This window comes from Diuraphis noxia, unplaced genomic scaffold (genome assembly GCF_037042655.1).
Source record: "Diuraphis noxia isolate RWA-SAM2 unplaced genomic scaffold, SU_Dnox_SAM2 contig0001, whole genome shotgun sequence".
NCBI lineage: Eukaryota > Metazoa > Arthropoda > Insecta > Hemiptera > Aphididae > Diuraphis > Diuraphis noxia.
Window position 1 is genome coordinate 57,119,748 of NW_028301711.1, and position 22,507 is coordinate 57,142,254.

The following is a 22,507-nucleotide window of genomic DNA, read 5'->3' on the forward strand; positions in this document are numbered from 1 at the left end:
GCTTTTATAAGGAAGAACCGCCGTGCGAAGGGTGGAACAATCACCCAACAACTTTTGTAAGCGCAAACTCCTCTGATTTTGTCCACACATAATAATAACGAATTATATTATGTTCTTTTGTTTCGTCGATGTTAACGACAAATACATGGTCTATCATTCAAACTAAAATAAAAATATAAAAGCATTTATATTTATTTATTAATATTTTGTAAAATACATATTAATATAATTTAAGTAAAATATTTCGATGACATTCTCTTGTAATTATTATTATTTTATATATATACTAACATATTAACAATCTAATTTCATTTCTACAAAATAATGCGTGGTAAGAATATTTAAGTAAAAAAGAAAGAATTACGCATTAATTATGTATTTATTTATAATATGCATTGATTAAAATAACAAATTCATTTATACAGAACAAGATAATTATTTTATACCTTAACATAACGTGATAGGTAGTCATTTTTGTAATAATCGTTTAAAACAAATTAATTTTATTATTTTTTTTCATTAAATAAATAAGTAACATTTACAATCTATATATTTAAAAAAGGTTACAATAAGCAAATAGTTGAACATATTATATTGGGCATGGTAACGTACAAAAGAGAAGCTATCCAGTGAGAGAACTCTTAGAGGCTTAGACGTCAAATTAAATTTAAAAATTGTAAAAAAAAAGTATTTTAATAGTTGGTAATAATAATGATTTCTCATTATTAATTTTAAATTATATTATAATCATATTAAATAGGTAGTCCATAAAGAATATATTTTAATTTTTATGCATTACCGTTGTATATCAATTTATTTCCGAGGAAAAATTCTACAATATGCAATATTGCAGTTATTCATATTGAGAACATTTTATTTACGAAAACATTTAACCCAAGTTTAAATTAGATTTTTGGACCTATTTGATTTTCAGCCATCTGTCATTGGATAATATTTTGAATGTACCTATATGAAATCATTAACAATATGACGTATTCAATTGATTCCTCCTCGATTCCTTGAATTGGCCTTAGAATTCAATTAGGTATTTAGTTTATATATGGCTTAAATTGATTATTATAATTATTATTTGTTGTACCTTATCTAAAAATAGCGATTAGTAAATCATGTATCTAACGTTAGATTGAAATCGTCAGTTTTATATTTTAATTCAAATTGATCATTTGAGTTATTTAGATTTAAAATTATTTTACATAAATAATTAAAATGGTTTTAAAACAATTGAATAAGTTTACGAAGGAAATCTATTAAATAATATAATAAACGTAATTTCGTCGATGTCGTTTAATTTCTTACGGATAGTTTGTAGTAAGTAGGATTCTAATTATAATATAATACTAGACTAAAGGAGACATAAGCACTTGAATACGTAGTTGACTTTAGAAGTTTTGATATGTAAGTATTATTTTCTTCAACATTTCAAAGTTAGATTATCATCTACGAAATAAAGTGTACGTATCATATTATTACACTTGGTTCTCTAGATTATAAACTTTCATGGTGTTTGCTAATTTTAAAATTAAATTCATCGCATTTATGAAATGTTTGAAATAGAAAGGATGCTATTAATTGCCGTATGTGTTATCTTTGTTTACAAATGCGAAACATAGCAAAATGTATTTTTCATGGGTAAGAACTACCAAGACTGTAGTTCAAGTTAAACAACCACATTTTCACATCATCATAAAGATTAGAACATTGACTGCACAACGTTAATTACATTTTTCGATATAACAAATACGAAAAAATTATATTTGTACAAAAATTCATTATTTCGAATTTTTCAAGTCTGAATAACTTTTTTTGTTCTGACATCAAAAAATAAATAACTTTGCACAATAAAAATGTCCTTCTCTGTATTATGTGAAAATTGGTTGTTAAGATTGGACTAGGTACAGGCTACAACTTGATAGTTGATAGGTTCTAACCAACGAAAAATTGTTTTTGCCATTTTTCACATTTGTAAGGCGGAATACAGCGGGTATAGCGTCCTTTTAAGTTATTTTTTTATTTTAGTTAAGTCACGGTATCACTCACCATTAATTAAATATAAACAGTAATGTAATTATTTAAATATATTATATCAATAAGTAATAAAAGTAATTTAATATTCATTAACAGATAGTTTTCATGAAAAACTAAATAAATGTTAACATCTAAAACTTCAATATGAGTATATTATGAGTCATAATTTATGACTCTTGTGACATTTTATCAAAAGAAGCTACACGCTACACGTACAAGTTTTGTTGTGTGTCTAACTAGAATTTTAAACTCAGTAGATACATATTTTAGAATCAGATAACAGTGATAAATTTATTGTTTACACAAATATGTGTACCTATATTATTTTCTTATATTTAGCTTTAAGGTAGAAAATTGTATGGAGTTGATGCTTTTTGGAATTAAAAATAAAATACTGCTTTGCTTCAAATATTTTATTTTCAAAACACCTATAATCTAGAGTGAAATATTTATAAAATCATTATCGTTTTTATATTTCACTGATTCATTAAATTAACACATAGGTACCTACCTACGTTTTTAGTACCTTATTAGCGTTTAACAAACATCTTATAATTAGTAATTTATAGTGAAATCAAATGTGAATCAAATTAATTAATTGTTTTTGCGGCCCTGTACAAATGTATTAAGAAATTATTTTTTTATACAAAAAGTCAATAAACATAAAATAAAATAATTTATTTATATATCTTATAAATAAATGATAAATAATTGTTAAAAATATATGGTGTACAGGTAGGTATTCCATTAAAAAGTGAGACACTGCCCGCAAAAAAAAAACGATGTAGGTAGGTACCTACTTATAATCTTACACTTCGTATTTTGTTGTCTCGAGTTTATAGCATAAATAGAATTGTATATTGCATCAATATTCAATAGGTATAGTATAAAAATATATTAAAAATATATAACCGTTTAGGTACGAGTACAAAGACTTCATCCAAAATCGTATGTTTTATTTTTATTTTTATTGTGTGTGTGTGTGTGTGTGTGTGTGTGTGTGTGTGTGTGTGTGTGTGTGTGTGTGTGTGTGTGTGTGTGTGTGTGTGTGTGTGTGTGTGTGTGTGTGTGTGTGTGTCATGTGTGTACGCTCGTGGGAAGTGAAACTTTTGTTGCAGTTGTTCGATTTTTTGTTTGTCAAATTTTATATGTATAAACCTGTGACTTAAATGTTAGTTCATTAAAAATATTAAAAATACTTTATTGTGAAAAAATATATAAATTTAACATTGTCCTAGCCAAGATTGAAATGAATTTATAAAAATATTTATAATTATTCTAATACAAATTAAAATCGGTAATACAGTAATATCAATTGGAAAATACTGCTTGTAATATTAGTTGTTCAATGCATTTTATTTAGTTTCTATAGTTGCACTTGAAAGGTAATGCCGGCCTGTTACAGTCATGTGACTTTTTCTTGGTCCCTAAGAAAATGAGTTTATATAAAATAGGGCAATTCATTTTGCCATGTAGAAAGATTTGAGTACCTATACTTCGTCATTGAATAGGACATATTATGCTGTATTTATACTTGAATTCAATAATAAAATACATAATTGTATATACTATACGTCATACGATAAAAAACGATACCAAGACGAGACGTCTTGTCTCCCTTTACATCTAATGTACCTATCTATATTGTATATATTTATGTTGCTCTTAGTTATTTAACTTTCTATTATTTTATGAATTGTGTCGTTCAGAAAATAAAATGTGAATAAAAACTGAATTAGGTACTATACTGTAGGTAATATTATTATGACACTTTTAAAGATATACCTGTTTTTCTGATTATAATAATGTCAATGTTCCTATTTTAAAAGACATATTATACGCCATCTACTGGATAAAACCAGACGCATTTATGATTGTATAAAAAGTTGTATTCAGACTTTTATTAAACTTTGGCAGATTAAATCAGAAAGAACCGCATTATCTAATAATTGTATGTGATATTTTATGAAAGGAGAACAGTTAGATAAATATTTTTATACATATTTTAATGGATCAAATAATAATACATTTAAGGCTTTAAATTATTATTATTTCATATACATACCATTGATAATTCCTTTATTTGTTTAGCCTCATATCATATATATTTATAATATTTCTTATAATAACATTGTAGGAGCCTACCATAACAATATTAATTTAAAAAGTGAAAATCGGAAACTGAAAACTCAGTTAACTTTAAATGCTTATGTTGTCTGTATTTCCACAATGTCATATTATGTAACCTACCGCCAACTCTATAATACAATATGTTCATAAAAGTTAAGTAATCTAGAACGTCACTAGATAGCATCACAGTCGCAAACGTACGCACTCGTACAACTTTGTGACCGGTGTTCAACCCACTCCCTGCCTGGAGTGTCCAGTCCTAAGTTTTATGTAGTAGTAGTTCGTGGTAACCACATAAACGTTTGAAGCCACACATCCGCCATTACTATATAGTTGGTCATTTGTATCTTATCATGTTATAATTCTGATAACACAAGTTGTAAAATAAAATAGTTTTATGAAGCTTTTGTCTTTTGCTAGCCACCTTCATTATTGAAGAATTTAATATTTTGCTATAAGAGTGTAATCTTATATTTAAGAGGACGTTACACCCGCATTTGTTGTCTCCGTCTTACGAATGCGTAACATTGCAAAAACTGTCACGCGGGAGAGAGCCGAGAAAGCTACCTACAGACTACAGTTATAACTAGAAACGAAATTTTCACCACATAAAAAGAAGAATTTTGTCTGCGCAATATCGTTTTTATTTTTTTGATATCAGAACTACGAAAAAAGTTATTCATGCTTAAAAAACACAAAATTAATATATTATAAAACAATACGAATTTTTTTTTGTATTAGTAACTAGATTGCCGACCCCAACTTTATAAATAATGCCAAGCCACCATTTACTAAAAGTATAGATAATATAGAGATGGATACGAATAGATCTTCGCAGGAAAAAAATGTTTGTGAACGTGTATAATATTGCCTATATTTAGCCCCTTTTCTGCAGCTAATATAATGTGATAGCTTTGATAAAAACAATAACACAATCACTTTAGACAATATTCACTTCTCTGGTTATAATTAGGTTTAATATTATATTTTGTTATTAACTGTAACTATTGGTTAGAACATGGGTGTCATCAACACAGATTTTGTCATTTCCAAACACAAAAATTATCATTCCCTAAATTTATTGCAATATCATCTTGTCCAGTTTTCCTTGGTGTTTAAAATACAAAATTGGGTTATTAATAACTTTTACTGATTGTTGAGCCCATAATTCAACACTCATAATGTAAATAACCCAATGCTGTGAATCTTGAACATAATTTAATACCCTCTAAATAGAAACTAATATAGATGGATCTAAAGTATTATATAAAATAAAATAATATAGCTACCTGTCAATTGTGCTCTATCAGCTGTAGTAAACCTAAATTTTCCAATTTAATTTTGGTGTCATAAATGAGTATTGTTGTATTTTACAATTAATTGATTGTAATTTATCCTTCTCGTTTAATAAAGATTAAAACATAGAATCTTGAACTTTGAAGTATGGAAAAATATGAAAGTAATAAAAATGTTATCTTTATTTTATTAGTTTTGGCTTTATACTTTTATGGTATTCTATATACAGCCAGCAGATAACCCTATGGATAGTACTTATATCTTGCGTTTAACATTTAATTTTAACTATTATAAAATTTAATTTGATCTTTAATAAACGGAAAAATAATTTTATTTTAACTATCTAGTTTGTTACGACTATACACATTTTCTGCTGTTTTTTCTAACGAATTTACGAATTGTTTATTATTATATTTAAAACAACGATCATATTATATTTAATTAATTAAATTTAAATTTAAATTTAATAATTAATAATTCCTTTAAATCTGATTGTAATGAAATATATTATTTTATATTATTAATTATGATGAAAATATTATGGTATAATTTTATCAATGTTATCACATTATATTAGCTACAGAAAAAAGGGCCAAACATTGCAATATTATATGTTGACACGAAAAATGTTTTCCTGTGAAAATCCATTCGTAAATGGATAGGCTATTGGAGCTTGGTAGCAGTATTGTGATGAACAATTCCCACCCATTCCAGACTTTTAAACAGGACAAAAAAAAAGGCTATTGGAGCTTATCGTGCATTCCTGTATTAATGAAAATTTTGAGGTTATATGGAGTAAATATCATTCACACGCAAACGAACAGTATTTGTCATTTGAATTATACTACTAATATTTGACAAAAAACAATACTTGATAATTATTTTAATTTATTTAACCTATTTAACTTGTTTTAAACTATTTATGTATATCGATAATTCTGTCATAGATAATAAATATTTCTATTATATAAAGATTTTATTTGAACTTTGAACATGATCTTAAATAGTACCCCATTTAAGAGAGAGAACATTCTTAAAAATATTTTTTCTCACTTACAATTTGTGGCGGACCTAGGAACCATTATATAATATATTATCTACATTTATTTTATATCCTAAAATGTTCATTATAGATATATTTGTGTATGCTCCATCACATACAATCCCCCATAGTGTGATACCTATTTCCTATATTATAAGTAAGTTTTAATGCAGAATTGATAATAAGTTCAGCCTTTACTTGAGATTAGGTTATGTTTTGAAAGAAATAAACAATTGGAAGCTTTCATTTTTCGTTTAAGCTTATTAGCAAAAACACTAATACCTATGTTGCTCCCACTTGATTTCCTTCGAGGTTTAGATCATTACCAAAATCACAGTAACCAACAAATTTATCATCTTTATCATTCCAGATTACCTATTATTATAGACATTGCATCGAAAGTTAAATTACAATGCATGTCTTGTGGATGCAATGTATCTAATGCTCTCAAAACTTCATGGAGAAATCTTGGTTCTCCATTAAAAGAAGAAATCTAATTTTAAATTGATTTTGAATGTAGAAGTGATAGTACAAACCTGTAAGGAGATATTTTTTTAGTTAAGATTATTAAAATAATAAAACGTTTTGAACTTATATTGAACTATAATTTAAATTGTATGCTTAGTTGCTATTAGTGCAATTAGATCTAAAATATAAGCGGGGCCGAAGCCCTGTAAATAAATTTAGCACTTCCGAATACAGAAAAATAGTTATTTTCTAGTTTCCCCGATGTTAGTTATTATTTTCTCCATAAAATAAAATAATAACCCTCTAAAATGAAATTAAAGTTAGGAGTCACATCATATTATACAGTTTCCCCTATGACAAATATCTATATGATAATATATTTTATCGTATAGTTTGCAATTCATTTTATTTTTCGTTTATGAATAATTTTAGTCATCAATAACAGTATTTCATGAATTAAAACGTATTTTTACAATACAAATTGTTAAAATATCAGTCTCTTAATTTTAATTGCCTCTCGACGCCTCGTATATACTTCATTGGTAATTTATGTGTCCTAAAACAACAATATGGACATAATAATATTTAAAATTAATTATAAATATTTAACTCTATTTTACCTAAGTCCTTCGATTTTCTTATTTATTGTTTTACGTAATGATTTTTCCCTATCAGATTCAGTTTGTTGGAATTTGATACCTTCCTGGAAAAATTCTTTTCTTTCCTTGATTCTTTCCAATTCTTTTTCACTAATCTGCTTCAATAAACTTCTCCTGTGTTCATTGAGTTTCTGATTTCAAAGACATAAGGTTGTGAATAAAATTAAATTGAGTAATAATTTCAATCAACAGAATCATACCATTTTAGTTTGTCTATCAAATTCTTTGGTTTTTTCCATTTCCTCTACGTTGATTTTAATAATTTTGTCAAACTCTTCTTTTTCCCTCTGTATTTCAAAAGCATAAAATTCTCTTTGTCCTTCAATTTGCTGTCGACGAGCTTCCTTCAAATCTTCGTTTTGTTTTATTTTTCTTAAAGCCTCTTCGCGTTCCTTACGTCGCCACTCTCGTTCTACCTACGGATCAACTTGCTCTGTGTAACACTTTTCATTTAAGTTATTAATAAAATTACTTTGTCTTGTGTTCGTAGTGCGGTTAGTTCATCCTTTGCGGCCTGAAAATCTTGTGTGGCCTTTTGATTTGCTTGAATTTTGGCGATTTCTTTTTCTTTAGACATTTTGAGTTTCATCGCCTCTTCTTCGTATGCCATTTCCCGTTCATTCTTTTTTCGATCATATGCTTGTATCTACGTATGGAAACCAAAATAAATTTGAATTTAAGTAGAATTATTTGTTTCGGTTGTGAGGGGATAAAAACATTTAGTTTTAGTAAATTATATTGGAAATAATATAATTATAGCGCTGCAAAATGTATGTAGATACAACCTAACTGCTTTTAACATAATATACCTATAACTCATATATGTTTATACAAACTTACCTGCAGGATTTCAACTTTGCCTAATTCTTTTTCAATTGATTTTAAATCTTTGAGTTGCGCATTAATTTGTAAGAATTCTTTTCTCATCTGGGCTTGTTTTAACAATTTATTCTTGTAATCTATCACTTCAGCCCGTTGAGCCTCAATTCTAGCTTCTGTACGAATCCTTGCATCCTAAATGAATAATTATAGCACATACATAAGATAATTGATCATTAATTATAGGTACTTCTGAAGCTATAGCAGCTTCCCAATCTCTAGTGATCTCATTTTCTTTCATTTGTTGTACAATTTCTGTTGCTTGTAATTTTTTTTTTAGTCTGTCAGCTTCTACTGCCTTTTCATACTGTTTAGCTGCCAATAAACGCTGTTGTTCCATGATTTCCTCCGATCTGCGTTGTTCTTGCTTCATTTCTTTTCTAAAACGAATTTTAATGATTTGTCATTTTTGGTAAATGTGAATTAAAATATATGTTTATAATAACATTTTTTTTTGTAAATTTATATTATTTATATCTATTATTCTGTCTTTGAATTTATGTTTACAAAAAACCAATTCACCATCAACGGTTTTTGACTCATTAAACTTTTAGTAAGTCTTAGCGTTTTATAATTTATAATAGTATATTTCTGAAACAAAACTGTTTAGAAATAATGATTTAGTGCTGTCAAGTTATATTACCTACTCACTTTATAAGTTCTTTTTCTTCAATTTGTGCACACCTTATTGCATGACATTTGGTACTCAATATTAACGAATTGCATTGTTTTATTTCGTACTCTTGTTCCTGTCTTAACTCATATGCCCTATTTAGTAGATAGTTTGTCTTTTTGTTAGCTTCTTCATCTAACTATTTAATATAAAACTCATTTAGAGAAGATTATTATAAGCATTTATAACGGAAACAAAAATAAGAAAAATAAAGTTATGAAGTAGGTAGTTTCTATACTAGTACCTACCTAATAAAAAAATTTAAAAAAAATTTAATGATCATAATATTACTATATAATTAAAAATGTGTGGCAAATATTGCTGACCTGAGCAAGTTTTGGCCCTTTAGTCTTAAACATGTTAAATTTTTGTAACTGTTCTTTCCTAGCTTCGCTTTCAGCCTTAAGCCGTTCTTCGTTGGCAATGTGCTGTTGAATAGCCATTTGCCGTTCTTTCATAGTTACCACCACAGCAGCATTTTTTAACCGACTGTACGTGTTTCTATCCAGTACCCGTTTGCCCGGTAAAGACTGAATCGATTTACCTAATTTGTCCAGCTTACATATTTTCTTCTGTAATTTGTACTGATCCAAATCACTGCGCGGTTGATGTTTGGAGCTTTCATCGGTTATCTTAGATTTCTGCTTTTCGTTTTCATTCTTCCGGTTTAATTTGTACGCTTCACATGGTGTAAAATATTGTTGCATGTCTTTTTTTTTCGAATGAATAGGTTCCACTACACCATTACCGGATAACTTTGTACTCATTTTTGCAGTGTTTTGTTGATAATAATAATTTATATAGTTTGTATAAGTATATAACCAGATGCTGGAGAAATTGGTACACTAATATTATATTACGATTTTCAAAATACTCTACGTTAATACAGGAAACTATGTTTTAACATTGAAATAGTAGATATATTTTTCGATGACTGTTCATAAAAAATTAAAACTGTAAGTTTGTTTAATCGGTCACTATGAATGCATATCGAGAAATATTAACATTTTAACATTGCGCGTCTTCCAAATTTTCCTACATAATAAATGATTGTATAAATATATTTTACATGAACATTCAGAGTAAATTTAGAAAACCCCAATACGAATAAAATAGTTGGTAAGATATTATGATAATCATTATCAGATTAGACTTGTCAGGCTGAAAAAATAGGGTATAATATAGCAAAGATAATAATTATATATTTTTTATGTAATTCACCATGTATACTAATTGTTGAGTAAAAAACTCCAAAAATAATATCAATGAAAATACCAGGTGCAAAAATATAGAGTAAATTATGCATGGATTTAAAATTCTTTAACAAGTTTTAACTATTACAAGCGGCATTTGTAAGTATAGTTCAGTTGTTAGGTTTATTGAGCAAAACAAACTGTTTAGGTATTATGCTAATAAACTTCTGGCCAAGTTTAGAAACTATTTTTATAAACAATTATCACATCACTACATCAGCATATTTGTTTATAAAATAAATAACTCCGTTTTTTTTTCTTTGTAATAATAGCCAAATTTAAACATAGTTCATAATGGGTTTACAAGTGAAAAATTATTGGTTTCTTAAATTAGTTTATTTACACCCTAATTATAATTAATACTTTTTTTTCCATTGATTGAACTATTAATTTATCAAAAATTGAATTTTTATCTTATGTTTAATAATATTATTTTTTTACACTCAGTACAGTTTCACTAATGATATAAATCAACAAATTACAGCATTAATTAAATTGTTGTTTAAATACATCAACCTGATGCAAAAGCTCCACGTACAATTGAGAGTAATTATTTTGGGGGGAGCAATGCTAACAGCAGTCCCCTCTCCCTCGTTCTCGGTAATACAGAAAAAAAAGTTGAGAGTAATTATAAACTCTGTCCAGATAAAAATAATATACCAAGATTTTCTAATATCTCACTAATAATTATTATGATACAATATTTTTTATATCAATTTGGCATTACCCGGAGCCGCCAGAAGACACCACTAGGAAACGTTCCTCATTATCCTCCAAAATCGTCCAAGGCTGTTAAAGACCATAAAGACCTTAAAGTCCTTAAAGTTTCGATGAAATTTTTAGGGCCCATTTTTAGTCCTAGGATCAGATGATGGAATTTCTGCCCACAAGTATGCCGGAAACGAACTATATTCATCAATGAAAATCTTGATAATGTAATCTGTAAATGTTTCAAATACGTGGACAGGTGTATCTGACATTAGAGCAACAAAACCATTTCTAACTTCATTAGATATTTTACAATTAAGACCAAAAAAACTTTAAAAGCCATTTGTATACACATCGGTTTTTTCCATGTAATACTTATACAATTCTTTTTCACTTAATATCCAATAAAACCAGGCTTGACTCAAATGAAAACGACAACCTGATATTAAACAGTTTTCGAATATTTCTAAATTCTAATACTGCATTATGGGTATTAATTATTATCTCAGTCTAAATTAATTTTTTCAATGTGCAAAAGTTTTTAATGGAATTGAAAAAATAACTGTTTTATTTTTAACCAAATGGCAATACAAGCTCGTTAAAGATTTGTTTCCATAAAAACATATATAATTGGAAGATAAAATCCGTTTATGTATACATCTATCGTATAAATTTGTAAGAAATGTTTAGGCACGTATGAAAAAGTAACATCAGAAAATACATGTTACGCATTATTTAATAGTGACAAGTTACAAGCAGTCGTAAAAATTGGAATACTATCAGCAGAATCCATGAAACAAAATTGCTCACCCTTTTAAAAATAATCAGTTCTACATTTATATATCATACTTTTGCTTCTAACAAAAATTTTGGTACTTAAGGAAATAATTTTCTCCGAACTTCATACGAGATGTACGTAAGAATGAATGAGATTACTTGAATCTTCAAAATTGCAGAGTTCATGTCCTATGAGTTTATTTGGTTTCACATTTAAATCTGTAGTTGCTTTCCTTTTAGATTCTGAACGAAGTGATGAATGTATTGATTTTACAATGATGTGTGTTTTTTTTTTTTTTGTCTGTGTACAGCATAACTATTCGAAATAATGCTTCGATTTCAAACTTTGGGGGTGGTTTCCGATGTAAAATTGAAGATCCTTGGATTATAGAGGTCAAAAGTAAACATTTTCCAACAGTTTTCAAAAAAATCGAGAAAAACAAAAAAAAAATGACAGAAAAACTGGAATTTTTACGCAAAACCAGTTTTCGACCAAATTGATTTTTTTATATGGTTGTAATTCAAAAACTAATCACTATAAATACTTGAAATTTTCACCAAATGTTTATGTTAGTGTTATATATATACAATTTAATTTTCAAAAAGTTTTGACTTTCTTTGAGTTAATTATAGACCACTGAAATTTTCGATTTTTTTGCGATTTTTTTTATTAGCATTTGTAGTTCAAATTTTGACTAAATACATAAAAATTACGGCAATGTTCAAATTATCATAGATCGAAATTCATAAAAGTTTTTCTTTTTATACCTAAGATTTGAAAATTTTATACAAGGCTCCTAAAATATTTTTACAATAGCATTTAAAAAATAAAAGAAACATATAGTCACACATTTTTTTTATAAGCATTTACAGTTCAAATTTTGACTAAATACATAAAAATTACGGCAATGTTCAAATTATCTTAGATCGAAATTCATAAAAGTTTTTCTTTTTAATTCTAAGATTTGAAAATTTAATACAAGGCTCATAATATATTTTTACACTAGCAGTTGAAAAATAAAAGAAATGTATAGTCACATTTTTTTTTTTTACAAGCATTAAAATTTTAATTTTGACAACATACGTAAAAATTACGAAAATTCGAAAATTATTATAAGCTAGAAATTCATAAAAAATTTTCTTTTTAAATCTAAGATTTGAAAATGTAATACAAGATTCCTTACAAATTTGTCTATCTTTATCACAAAAAAAATGTCAACCGGAAATTCAAATTAAATTTTTATTAGCATTAATTGAATTTCAAATATTGACAGAAATTTGTCAAAACCATGAATATTTGCAAATTATTTTGTAGTTCAAAATTCATAATATTGTTTGTATTTATATCTAAGGTTATACAATTTAACACCAAGTTTTCCATAAGTTTTGCTTCAAATAGCTATAGAGAAAATTTGAAGCGTCATAGGAAAAATGTTTTGAGCGTTTGAGTTTTAAATTTTTATGAAATCGCGTAATGATAACGATTTATCCTCAAACGAGTCAAACATTTAAATATTATTTGTTATACTTCAAAAATTATAAGTCGTAGATACTTGAAAATGTCACCAGATATTTAGATCGGAAATTGAAAAATTGAAAATTTGTTCAATAATTGTACCACAGATTAAAACACATATATATTAGACGAGATGATTATATTGTGATTACGAAATGTTTTCATGGATATTAGAGAAGAATTTGTTTGAAAATTTAATTAAAAGTTCCTTATAAGTTATTCTTATAGTGATTAAAAAATTATAAGAATACATGGGCACAAATTTTTATGAAATCTGTCGAAAATGCGAAAATTTGCAAGTAATTTTAAAGCTGAAAATCATAAAATTTTTTGTGTTTATAACTAAGGATTAAAAATACAACACTAAGTTTTCCATAAGTTTTCCTTCAAGTAGCTATAGAAAAAACTCGAAGCGTCATTATAGGAAAAATTTGAGGTGCGTTTGAATTTTAAATTTTTACGAAATAGCGTTAAGATAACGATTTATCCTGAAACGATTTTAAATATTTGTTATTATTCAAAAAGTATAAGTCGTAGATACGTGAAAATTTTATCAGTTATTTAGATAGGCATTTTCTTTACATGATTTAATTTTAAAAATGTTTTGACTTTTTTTGAGATATTAATAGACAACTGAAATTTTCAATTTTTCTGAAAAATTTTTTTGAAGGGTTGATAAAATTTTTTCGGCCCTATCAAAACACTTGAAAATTGAATACAAAGTTCCTCATAAGTTATTCTTATAGTAATTAAAAAATTATAAATATACGTAGGCACAATTTTTTTTTTATTAGCATTTGAAGTTCAAATATTGACTAAATACGTAAAAATTACGAAAATTCGCAAATTATTTTAAGCTAGAAATTTATACAAAATTTTCTTTTTAATTATCTATAATATATCCTAGACTGACAATTCATCTCCGTTCAGAATCGTTTTTCGTATACAATGATACCTATCATTGCATTCAAATCTAACCTACCCTAGTCAGAGGTCCACCCCACCACCTAATGTACAGCAGAGCTAATATACTGATATTACTTTTTGTTTTGTAAGGGGGGTTTCTTCATGATTAATATGGTCTCCCATTAATGGAAATAACAAATTTTAAATGTTGAGAAAATTTTGATGTCCTTATTTACTCTAAATTCACTGAGTTAAAAAAGATCAATAACTATACACTTTTTACCACGACGGGTTTCAAACACTTCAGTAATACGATTATCCATGACTGTTCAGTATGACATTGAAGACACGTCCGAGACAGTATAATAGACGCAATCACAGTGAGTGAATAAATACATTTTTAAATTATATATAATATTATATTAAAGTAAGCATAGGTAATAAAGATTATAGCCGATAGCAAAGTACAGCATGTATTACTTACATATAAATTCGTAGTCGTGTATACTACAATAATAATCATAGAATAATCAAAATAATATGAGTTAAAATAATTGATATTAATTGGTTTGGAGGTAAAGTATAATATGAGTACCTATACCACTTTTGTAGATGACGTGTTTATAAAGATTATCTAAACGTTCTCTGATTACCCCTGGTAAAAACGAAAATGTGTCCAAACGTTGTGTTTATTTGAACCCAAACGTGTTGGCTTTTGAGACAATGTGACCAAATGTTCAGCCTCAAAAAATTATTATATATTGGTGATAAACAGAATTTGGGGAGTGAGAGCTTTGGCATTCTTACTTCTTAGCCACTCCCTGTTCTACGCATATGATGATATGTAACAACACACACACACACACGTGCCTAAAAAGGTCTTTTTCAAAACCAAAGCAACATATTGACAGTATAATCACACACTTTGTCAGAGAAAGTTAGCTTACATAACAAAGGAGGTCTGTAAAGATATTAGTTACAAGGGTTTGTGATGAGGGAAAAACGCATCAAGCATATACTCACATCATAGCAAAGGTGTGACATTCCCTCATCAATCATGATAAATTCAGCCAACCGGCACCGGTGTTTCCCATAAAAAGAATATATATACCGGTGAAGTTATAAAATTTAAATCAGCGCCAGCCTTTATCCATGGGTTCCCGATTCCATATTTATGTATATATGTTTACACAGATATAAAAGGAAAACTATTTACCGAATACTAACGGGTTCATTTTCACGAGACGGCAGCGCATCTAGTGTGCGTGTCGTATCACAGATAATAAGGGAAATAAGTGGGCTGCTTAGGCAACTCTGTGGGGCTGGTTAAACATTTATGTTGCGGGCTTGACACAAAATCCTGCACTGCTTTCATTGTAGTTGAAAACATGAGAAATAGGAACGTCTTTCAGAATTTGAGAAATATTACTAATTTGTTAATTTAATATGAATTTTGGGCTGCGGCTCCGAGTTTTATTTTTATAATAAGCATATAGGAGAAAATATCAACTCAATTGTTTTCAGGCACATAGTACGTAGCGTAGTTACGATTTAAGTTTAGAGCCCTGTCTATCCAAATATAATTTTACTAGAAATTTTAATCTCCCGCCGCCAAAACCGTAGTTGCGTAGTATGTTTAAGCCTGTACTAAGTCAGCACAAGTAATAACTGTATAACAGCGTAGATAGTATAGATCTAATTTAATTTTGTAATATTATAAGACGCATGGTTTATAGAACTGTTAATTAGTTTTATGTTGTAGTATGCATAAAGATTTTCTTAAGTTATACTATATCCAATTAATAAATAACCGAGTCCATAAAATTATAAGCTTACCATATTTCATATTCTACAAACTTTTTAATTTTTAGGCAGGTAGGTACTTTTATTCTATTTAGCTTCTCAAACTACATTGAGTGTCATATAAATTGAAATTCTCTATATTTGTTGATGTGAGAATATGTAAAATCTCGCATCTACTTATCTACTTATTGAATTATTGATTTACAATTTGACATTAATTTACATTTAATAATAAATAATTTTAGAGTATAAACAATGTTGATATAGTATTTTTAAAATTATGTGTTCACCATTAATGAAATGATTGGTACAATTCAAATTATAGATAATCCCAATATCATATCTACTTTAATTAACTATAATTTTACAAATCAGTAAAATTAATTATCATAGACTGCATTTTCAAAATTTCAAAATTGTTTTTGATTTTGAAAAAGTCAACAATTTCTTGTTTCAGAACAAGGTAATATTTATACAATAAATAAATTTTTATTTTTATACAATTGAAACTATTTACATACGATTAAAATTTTTCAATCATTTTAATGTCGATTACAACATAAATATGCTATGAAAAATGTTGTTTCACATAGATTTGTCACGGAAATAAATATACAATCATTTTCAAATTTAGTGTTTGATATTACACACGTCTGTATGTCACATGATTCAAAACAACAGTTTATAAAGCTGCAACGTATAAGAACGTCAACTTATGAAAAATCAAAATCATAATATATAAATCACATTATATGAAAATTATACAAATTAATGTTAAATATATATATATATTCCATTTAGAGTTTGCACGGAATATTTTACATTAATTTAATTATGTTTTATAAGAAATATTTTATAAGTTCAATTTTCATGATGAAGAATCATTTCCTTCTACATAAGTGTGTGATGGCATCAATGGTTTGAACGCAGACGTAGATGATATTGGAAGTCGTTGTTGTTGAGAGGAATAGTTAGTAGAGTTAGTACATGACGATCCAGAAAAACTACTACTATGATGATCTCTGCGTTCTCTGGCCCGCCGATTTTGAAACCATATTTTAATCTGTTAACAAATAGTAGAAATTATAATATGTTAATTAAAAAGAAAAATTGAATCATACTGTAATAGAATCATTGTTAATATGTTTTATAATCAGTCTTGGTAAATACATCTTTAATGGTCGATAACATCAGAAACATCAGTTTTACATACCTTACAAATTATAATTAATATAATAAATAAAAAATATACTTTAAAGGTCAAAGGCTCGACTGTTATGCTATCTAGTGCAGAATTACTAAATAACTATTAACAAGTTAAAAACAAGTTAGAGAAGCTCACATTGCGAGCATGTTACATTTCCGTGATCTGATACGTATTTCAATACAACACAATAAATGCTGATTTCATGTTTAATCTATGTACAATAACTACGGACAATAAATAAATATCTTAACATCGACAATCCTAACTTTGTACTGATAACTAACTGACGGAAGGACACAACGGGTTTCTGTATAAGATGTTTTAAATATAAATTTAAAATTAAAATGATAAAATTTATCAAAAATTCAATTTGTTAGACAGAGACGTCCAATACGTGTATAGCACTTAACCTTCACACTTTTTACATTGTTTAAATTAATAACATAGCCCAGTTAAAATATATCATTAACTTGCCAATAAATAATACATGATAGTATACAAATTATAATCACACGGCGTTTCGGTTAGGCTATTTTGGTACATTATTATGGCTGGAAGTATTTTTTTTCTCCAGGTATTTCAGTATTAGAGTCTATGTGATTTAAGAATTAATTTTTTTTTTTTGGTTTTTCTATGAATACATTAATTTTCTATTAATGTTATAGTTAAAAATATGCCATATCTTTGGGTGGTTTACTGTATATTTTGGAATCCAGGTACTGATCGGAGTGAGGAATATGTTGTTTTACAATGGTTAGTATTTTTTTTTTTTTTGTAATTACCAAACTTATTTGAAATGTGGAATTTTTCGATTTTCAACATTTTGTAGCAAATATTAAATATTATATTATAATAATATTCATTGAATTCAAATCGAACTCATCCATTACTGATTGTATATGTGTGATACATATTTCAAAACATATTATACAACTGTATGGATTCCCTAGTTAATAATTTTGATGAAACAGCGTTTCATATCAAAACTAAAATTTTGTTAAACGTCTTTTCTCTAATTTCATAATAAATTGTAAGATAATATATTTTTCTTAAACAATTAAATTTGAACATTAGACTACAAACTAATCAAATTGAAATACTAAAAATTCAAGGAAAAATAATTCCCCAATAAATTGTATTTCAATTAAAATATTTTTACATAATTTATATCTTCAATATTTTTTTTAAACATATTAAATGTCTATTAAGTTAGAGTAGGTATGGCTCATAGTAAATTGTTCTAGTCTTTTGAATAAAATAATTATGTTAATTTTTGAGTATAAGTTAATAATTTTTATTTGAAGATAAACTTAATCACGTGACTGATTAGTGATTATTAATAGGTACCACGTGTATCATTGAAATCAAAACTCCCGAACTATATTAAAACGGTATAACAAGTTATCTAATATAAGTTTATGTCATGTACTTTAATAATATTATAAATGATTTATAGGTAAACATTTGCATTATATAACAAGAAGATCCCGGATTTCAATGCAAAGTGCATCTTTTTTTAGTTGATCATAGACAATGCTTTCCAAGTATAAAATTCGATTCGTGTAACGAGTGTTTCAAAGCTACAAATTTTATTTTTTAATTTTTTGCTTATTTTGGCGTTTTTATGTGTTAAGAGCATTTTTAGCATTGTTGGGTCATTTTTATGGTTTTTAATGCATATTATTTCAATATACTATGTAACGGAGTAACCGTCACCACACAAAATGGTCCTTTTCAGGACCACCAATCAAGCAAACACACCGGAGTGACAATATAATGTAACACATTTACCCAACGAGACACAGGGAAAAATATAGGTTTTCATCGAGTATCGAGTAGGTTTCACCAATATGACGGGTGAAAAGGGATCGAGGTGTGGTTGTTACTTGGTGAAACAACCACCCTCGACCAATCAGAAAAGAGAATAACACAATATAGACTATATATACCGGTGCATTTTACCGGATCATCAATCATCATCAGTCTTCAATTCATCTTCTACCAGTCAACAACTCAACCACTTTGGAAGAATAGAAGACCCAAAGACCACCAGCCGTAGCAGCAGCCAACGAACCAGCCGACTACGACAAATCTCGACGAAGCCGACCCAGTTCGACCAGCCGGCGCCGACAAACCGATCGACGTAGCCGACCCGGATCGACCGGCCGACGTCAACGAACCTCGACGAAGCCGATCTAGACCGACTAGATGGCAGCCACGAGAATATTGACGTAACCGAACCAGACTGACTGGTCGGGACCTACGAGCATATCAACGAAGCCAACCATGCATCGACGAGCGACCAACATCGACAACTGTATCAAGACATATCAACGGCCGACCTTCCAGCGCAGTCAAACAAAACGGTTTTTTTCAGAACCAACAACAACACCACGTCCCACCCTCGGTGCGCCTGCTTAGGTGTCACTGCGAGAAAGGACCGCGCGGAGCACGACTTGCTTCAAGCAAGTTGCTTGAGTCCGTGCACGAGCGAGCTTAACTCTCCAGTTATTATTATATAATTAGTCACAATAAACCAATAACACCCAATACCTGTAATCACTTCGCACCTCTACAGGTCCGAACCCGCCCGTCGCGGCCCGGTTCCACAAGCCAGCCGCGCGGCCCGGGGTAATTTGTCCCGTATGTATATAACACAACTGTACTATATATAAATCATACAATAAAAGGCATTATTTGTATGCACATCGTACATTCATTCATGATCACGATTCACGATACGTCGAGTAACGACGGTCTGTATCAACTATACGAATTTAGCGTATTTATTTAATATATATTTTAGTATCTATATTTAGAATGAATAATATTGCCCCAAAATATATGCGTGTTAACATCATAGCAGCATCAAGTCAATTTTTCCAATTTTTTTTCAATAAAGTAATAAATATATTTTAATAATAAAATCCAAATTAAAATAGCAAATCGTATAAAAATAAATATTAAATATTATAAAAGGTAATTTGTTGAGGTAAAATCCATTTTTTAAAGACATTTTCGGCTATTATTTAGAGTTTTAAGTGCATTTAAATCCAGGCCCTTATAATAAGTAATATATATATATATTGAACTAAATAATATTTTTTAGATTTTGAACGGGGCGATAATAGTTAGTTTCAGGAAGAGAGTTCGAATGCAGAAATTATCTAGTGATTTACAAAATAATCAGGAAAAACAAAAATATATATTAAGAATAAATTTAAATATTTACACAAAACCTGCAGTTTTCGGTAAAATTTATTTTTTTGTATTGTTATAATCTTTTTCAAAAATGTACATCGGTAGATATTTAAAAATATCTCAAAACAATAAAGCTAGAATTTTACAGCAAATTTTTATTAAATAAATATTTTAAGTATCTTAATGTTCTATGGCCATTTGAACTTTCGACTTAGGTATATGTTTGAAAATACTTTTTGTTTGTGACTAAAAAAGATTACACATTTAATAAACAGTTATCCATTAGATTTTCTTACAGTAATTAAAACATTTCGAAATACATATACATATTATTTTTTATAAGAGATTGTTTTTATTTTTGATGAAGTTTATCAATACTGCCAACATTTGCAAACTATTTTACATTTTATATTTGAAAATGTATTACTTTGAAATTTTTATATTTCAAGTTTGAATATTTTACACATGGTTTTATAAGATTTTCTGACAAGAATTAATAAAAAAATGTTATGTTAAGTCACGTTCATTATTTATAAGATACTTTTTTAATTTCAAAATTGACGAAATCTAGAATTATTTTATATTCATTAAGATGGTAATCTTCTCAGATTAGAATCATTTTTCTACGTGAAGATTTATCTGAATTTAAATTTCACTCATCCATTATAGTGACTTATCAATGAATAGATACACTCGATATATTGTATTCAGATAAGCGATTTCCTCGGTTTTTATTATCAATACATTATCACACTAATGCTAGACTATCATAAATCGTGAATATTTATATTTTTTTTCAAAATAATGAGATATTTCTGATGCACATCAATTTCCTCCCGTTTATTCTATTTTATTGTATTTTTGATAACATTTTTTGTCAGTTAAAATGTTTGAAGTCGGTACTTAAAAAATATTATTTTTTTATAACATAGGTACTCACTCTACTTTCCGATAGTCGCAACCTGTCAGACAATACGTGTACATCATTAGTTCCTCCTAAATATGCGCTGCGCCTAAATTCATGTTCTAATACCGTAACTTGTTGAGTGGTAAATGGTATTCTTGGATTACGTCCAGGCCTCCGTTTCTGTCTGTGTTGTCCGTCTTTCTTTTTTATCCCTATACGTATAAAACATATAATTAATAATATTATAATTCACATGAGGGTACGGGGGAAAAATAGTAGTAGTCATCTCTGTAAATTTTTCAGGGGAGCAAAAATAAAGTTAATAGAATTCTACCCATCTAATAATTAAATAAAAATGATATTTTATGAACTATTATATTAGTAAAATGTACCAACTTTGAAATGTAATTAGAATAAATTGAAAATTATAATAATTATTATAAAAAAAAAAAAAAAATATAGACTTCAATCTTTTTCTCCGGTAACTCCGGTAACCCGAGTAACTCGTGTGTAGTGGCACGCAATTTTTTCAAAACATCTCGTTCTCTACCTATTTCAACTCTTTTCTTACATGTACGTTACTTATTGCTAATATCATCACTAGAATCACTAAATTCACTATCCATCGCGAAAAATAAAAAATGACGAAAATGTAATAACAGATGATATTAATGTCATTGTAATATTATCGTTGAAACGTGCTACTGAAAATACATAGTACAATATTATAAATTTATAAATAACACAGTAAACAAACGTCGTAAAACGATAGTGAAATAATAATAATATTAGATATTTCGGAGTCATATCTAACATAAGATAATTAAAGTTTTACATGGTCTTAAAATAGTAAAATATATACAAAAGATAGATACATTTAAGTTTCAAATTTTATTATGAACGATGTACCAGTAAGACTTCTAAGGTAGGTATAACTTTTTTTTTTTTGTATTTACCGTTGTTCTATATTTAAATTATTTCTAATGAAAAATTACAGAATTTATTATTTAACAGACCTATTATATGTATGCATTAA

The 22,507-nt window shown here is 27.8% G+C and overlaps 2 protein-coding genes across 3 annotated transcripts in view; both read right to left on the reverse strand.

The window, feature by feature from the left end:
• Positions 1 to 7,474: 7,474 nt before the first annotated feature.
• On the reverse strand, positions 7,475 to 9,960 carry LOC107162720 (cilia- and flagella-associated protein 45-like). The gene is made up of 8 exons (XM_015509730.2): positions 9,520 to 9,960; positions 9,172 to 9,332; positions 8,711 to 8,900; positions 8,482 to 8,655; positions 8,114 to 8,287; positions 7,842 to 8,057; positions 7,603 to 7,772; positions 7,475 to 7,538 (listed from the first exon to the last, which is right to left on the reverse strand). The coding sequence occupies exons 1-8, from the start codon at positions 9,958 to 9,960 to the stop codon at positions 7,475 to 7,477; spliced, it is 1,590 nt and encodes a 529-aa protein (XP_015365216.2).
• A 6,665-nt stretch (positions 9,961 to 16,625) lies between these two features.
• The window catches only part of LOC107162718 (homeobox protein MSX-1), a 31,524-nt gene continuing 25,642 nt past the window's right edge, over positions 16,626 to 22,507 (reverse strand). For both annotated transcript variants that reach the window (XM_089216132.1, XM_015509728.2), the window contains exons 3-4: positions 21,505 to 21,683; positions 16,626 to 17,219 (exon numbers count right to left, since the gene is read on the reverse strand). In XM_089216132.1, coding sequence (XP_089072258.1) covers positions 17,025 to 17,219; positions 21,505 to 21,683 — 374 coding nt within the window. In that variant the 3' untranslated portion in view covers positions 16,626 to 17,024. The remainder of the gene's footprint in view (positions 17,220 to 21,504; positions 21,684 to 22,507) is intronic.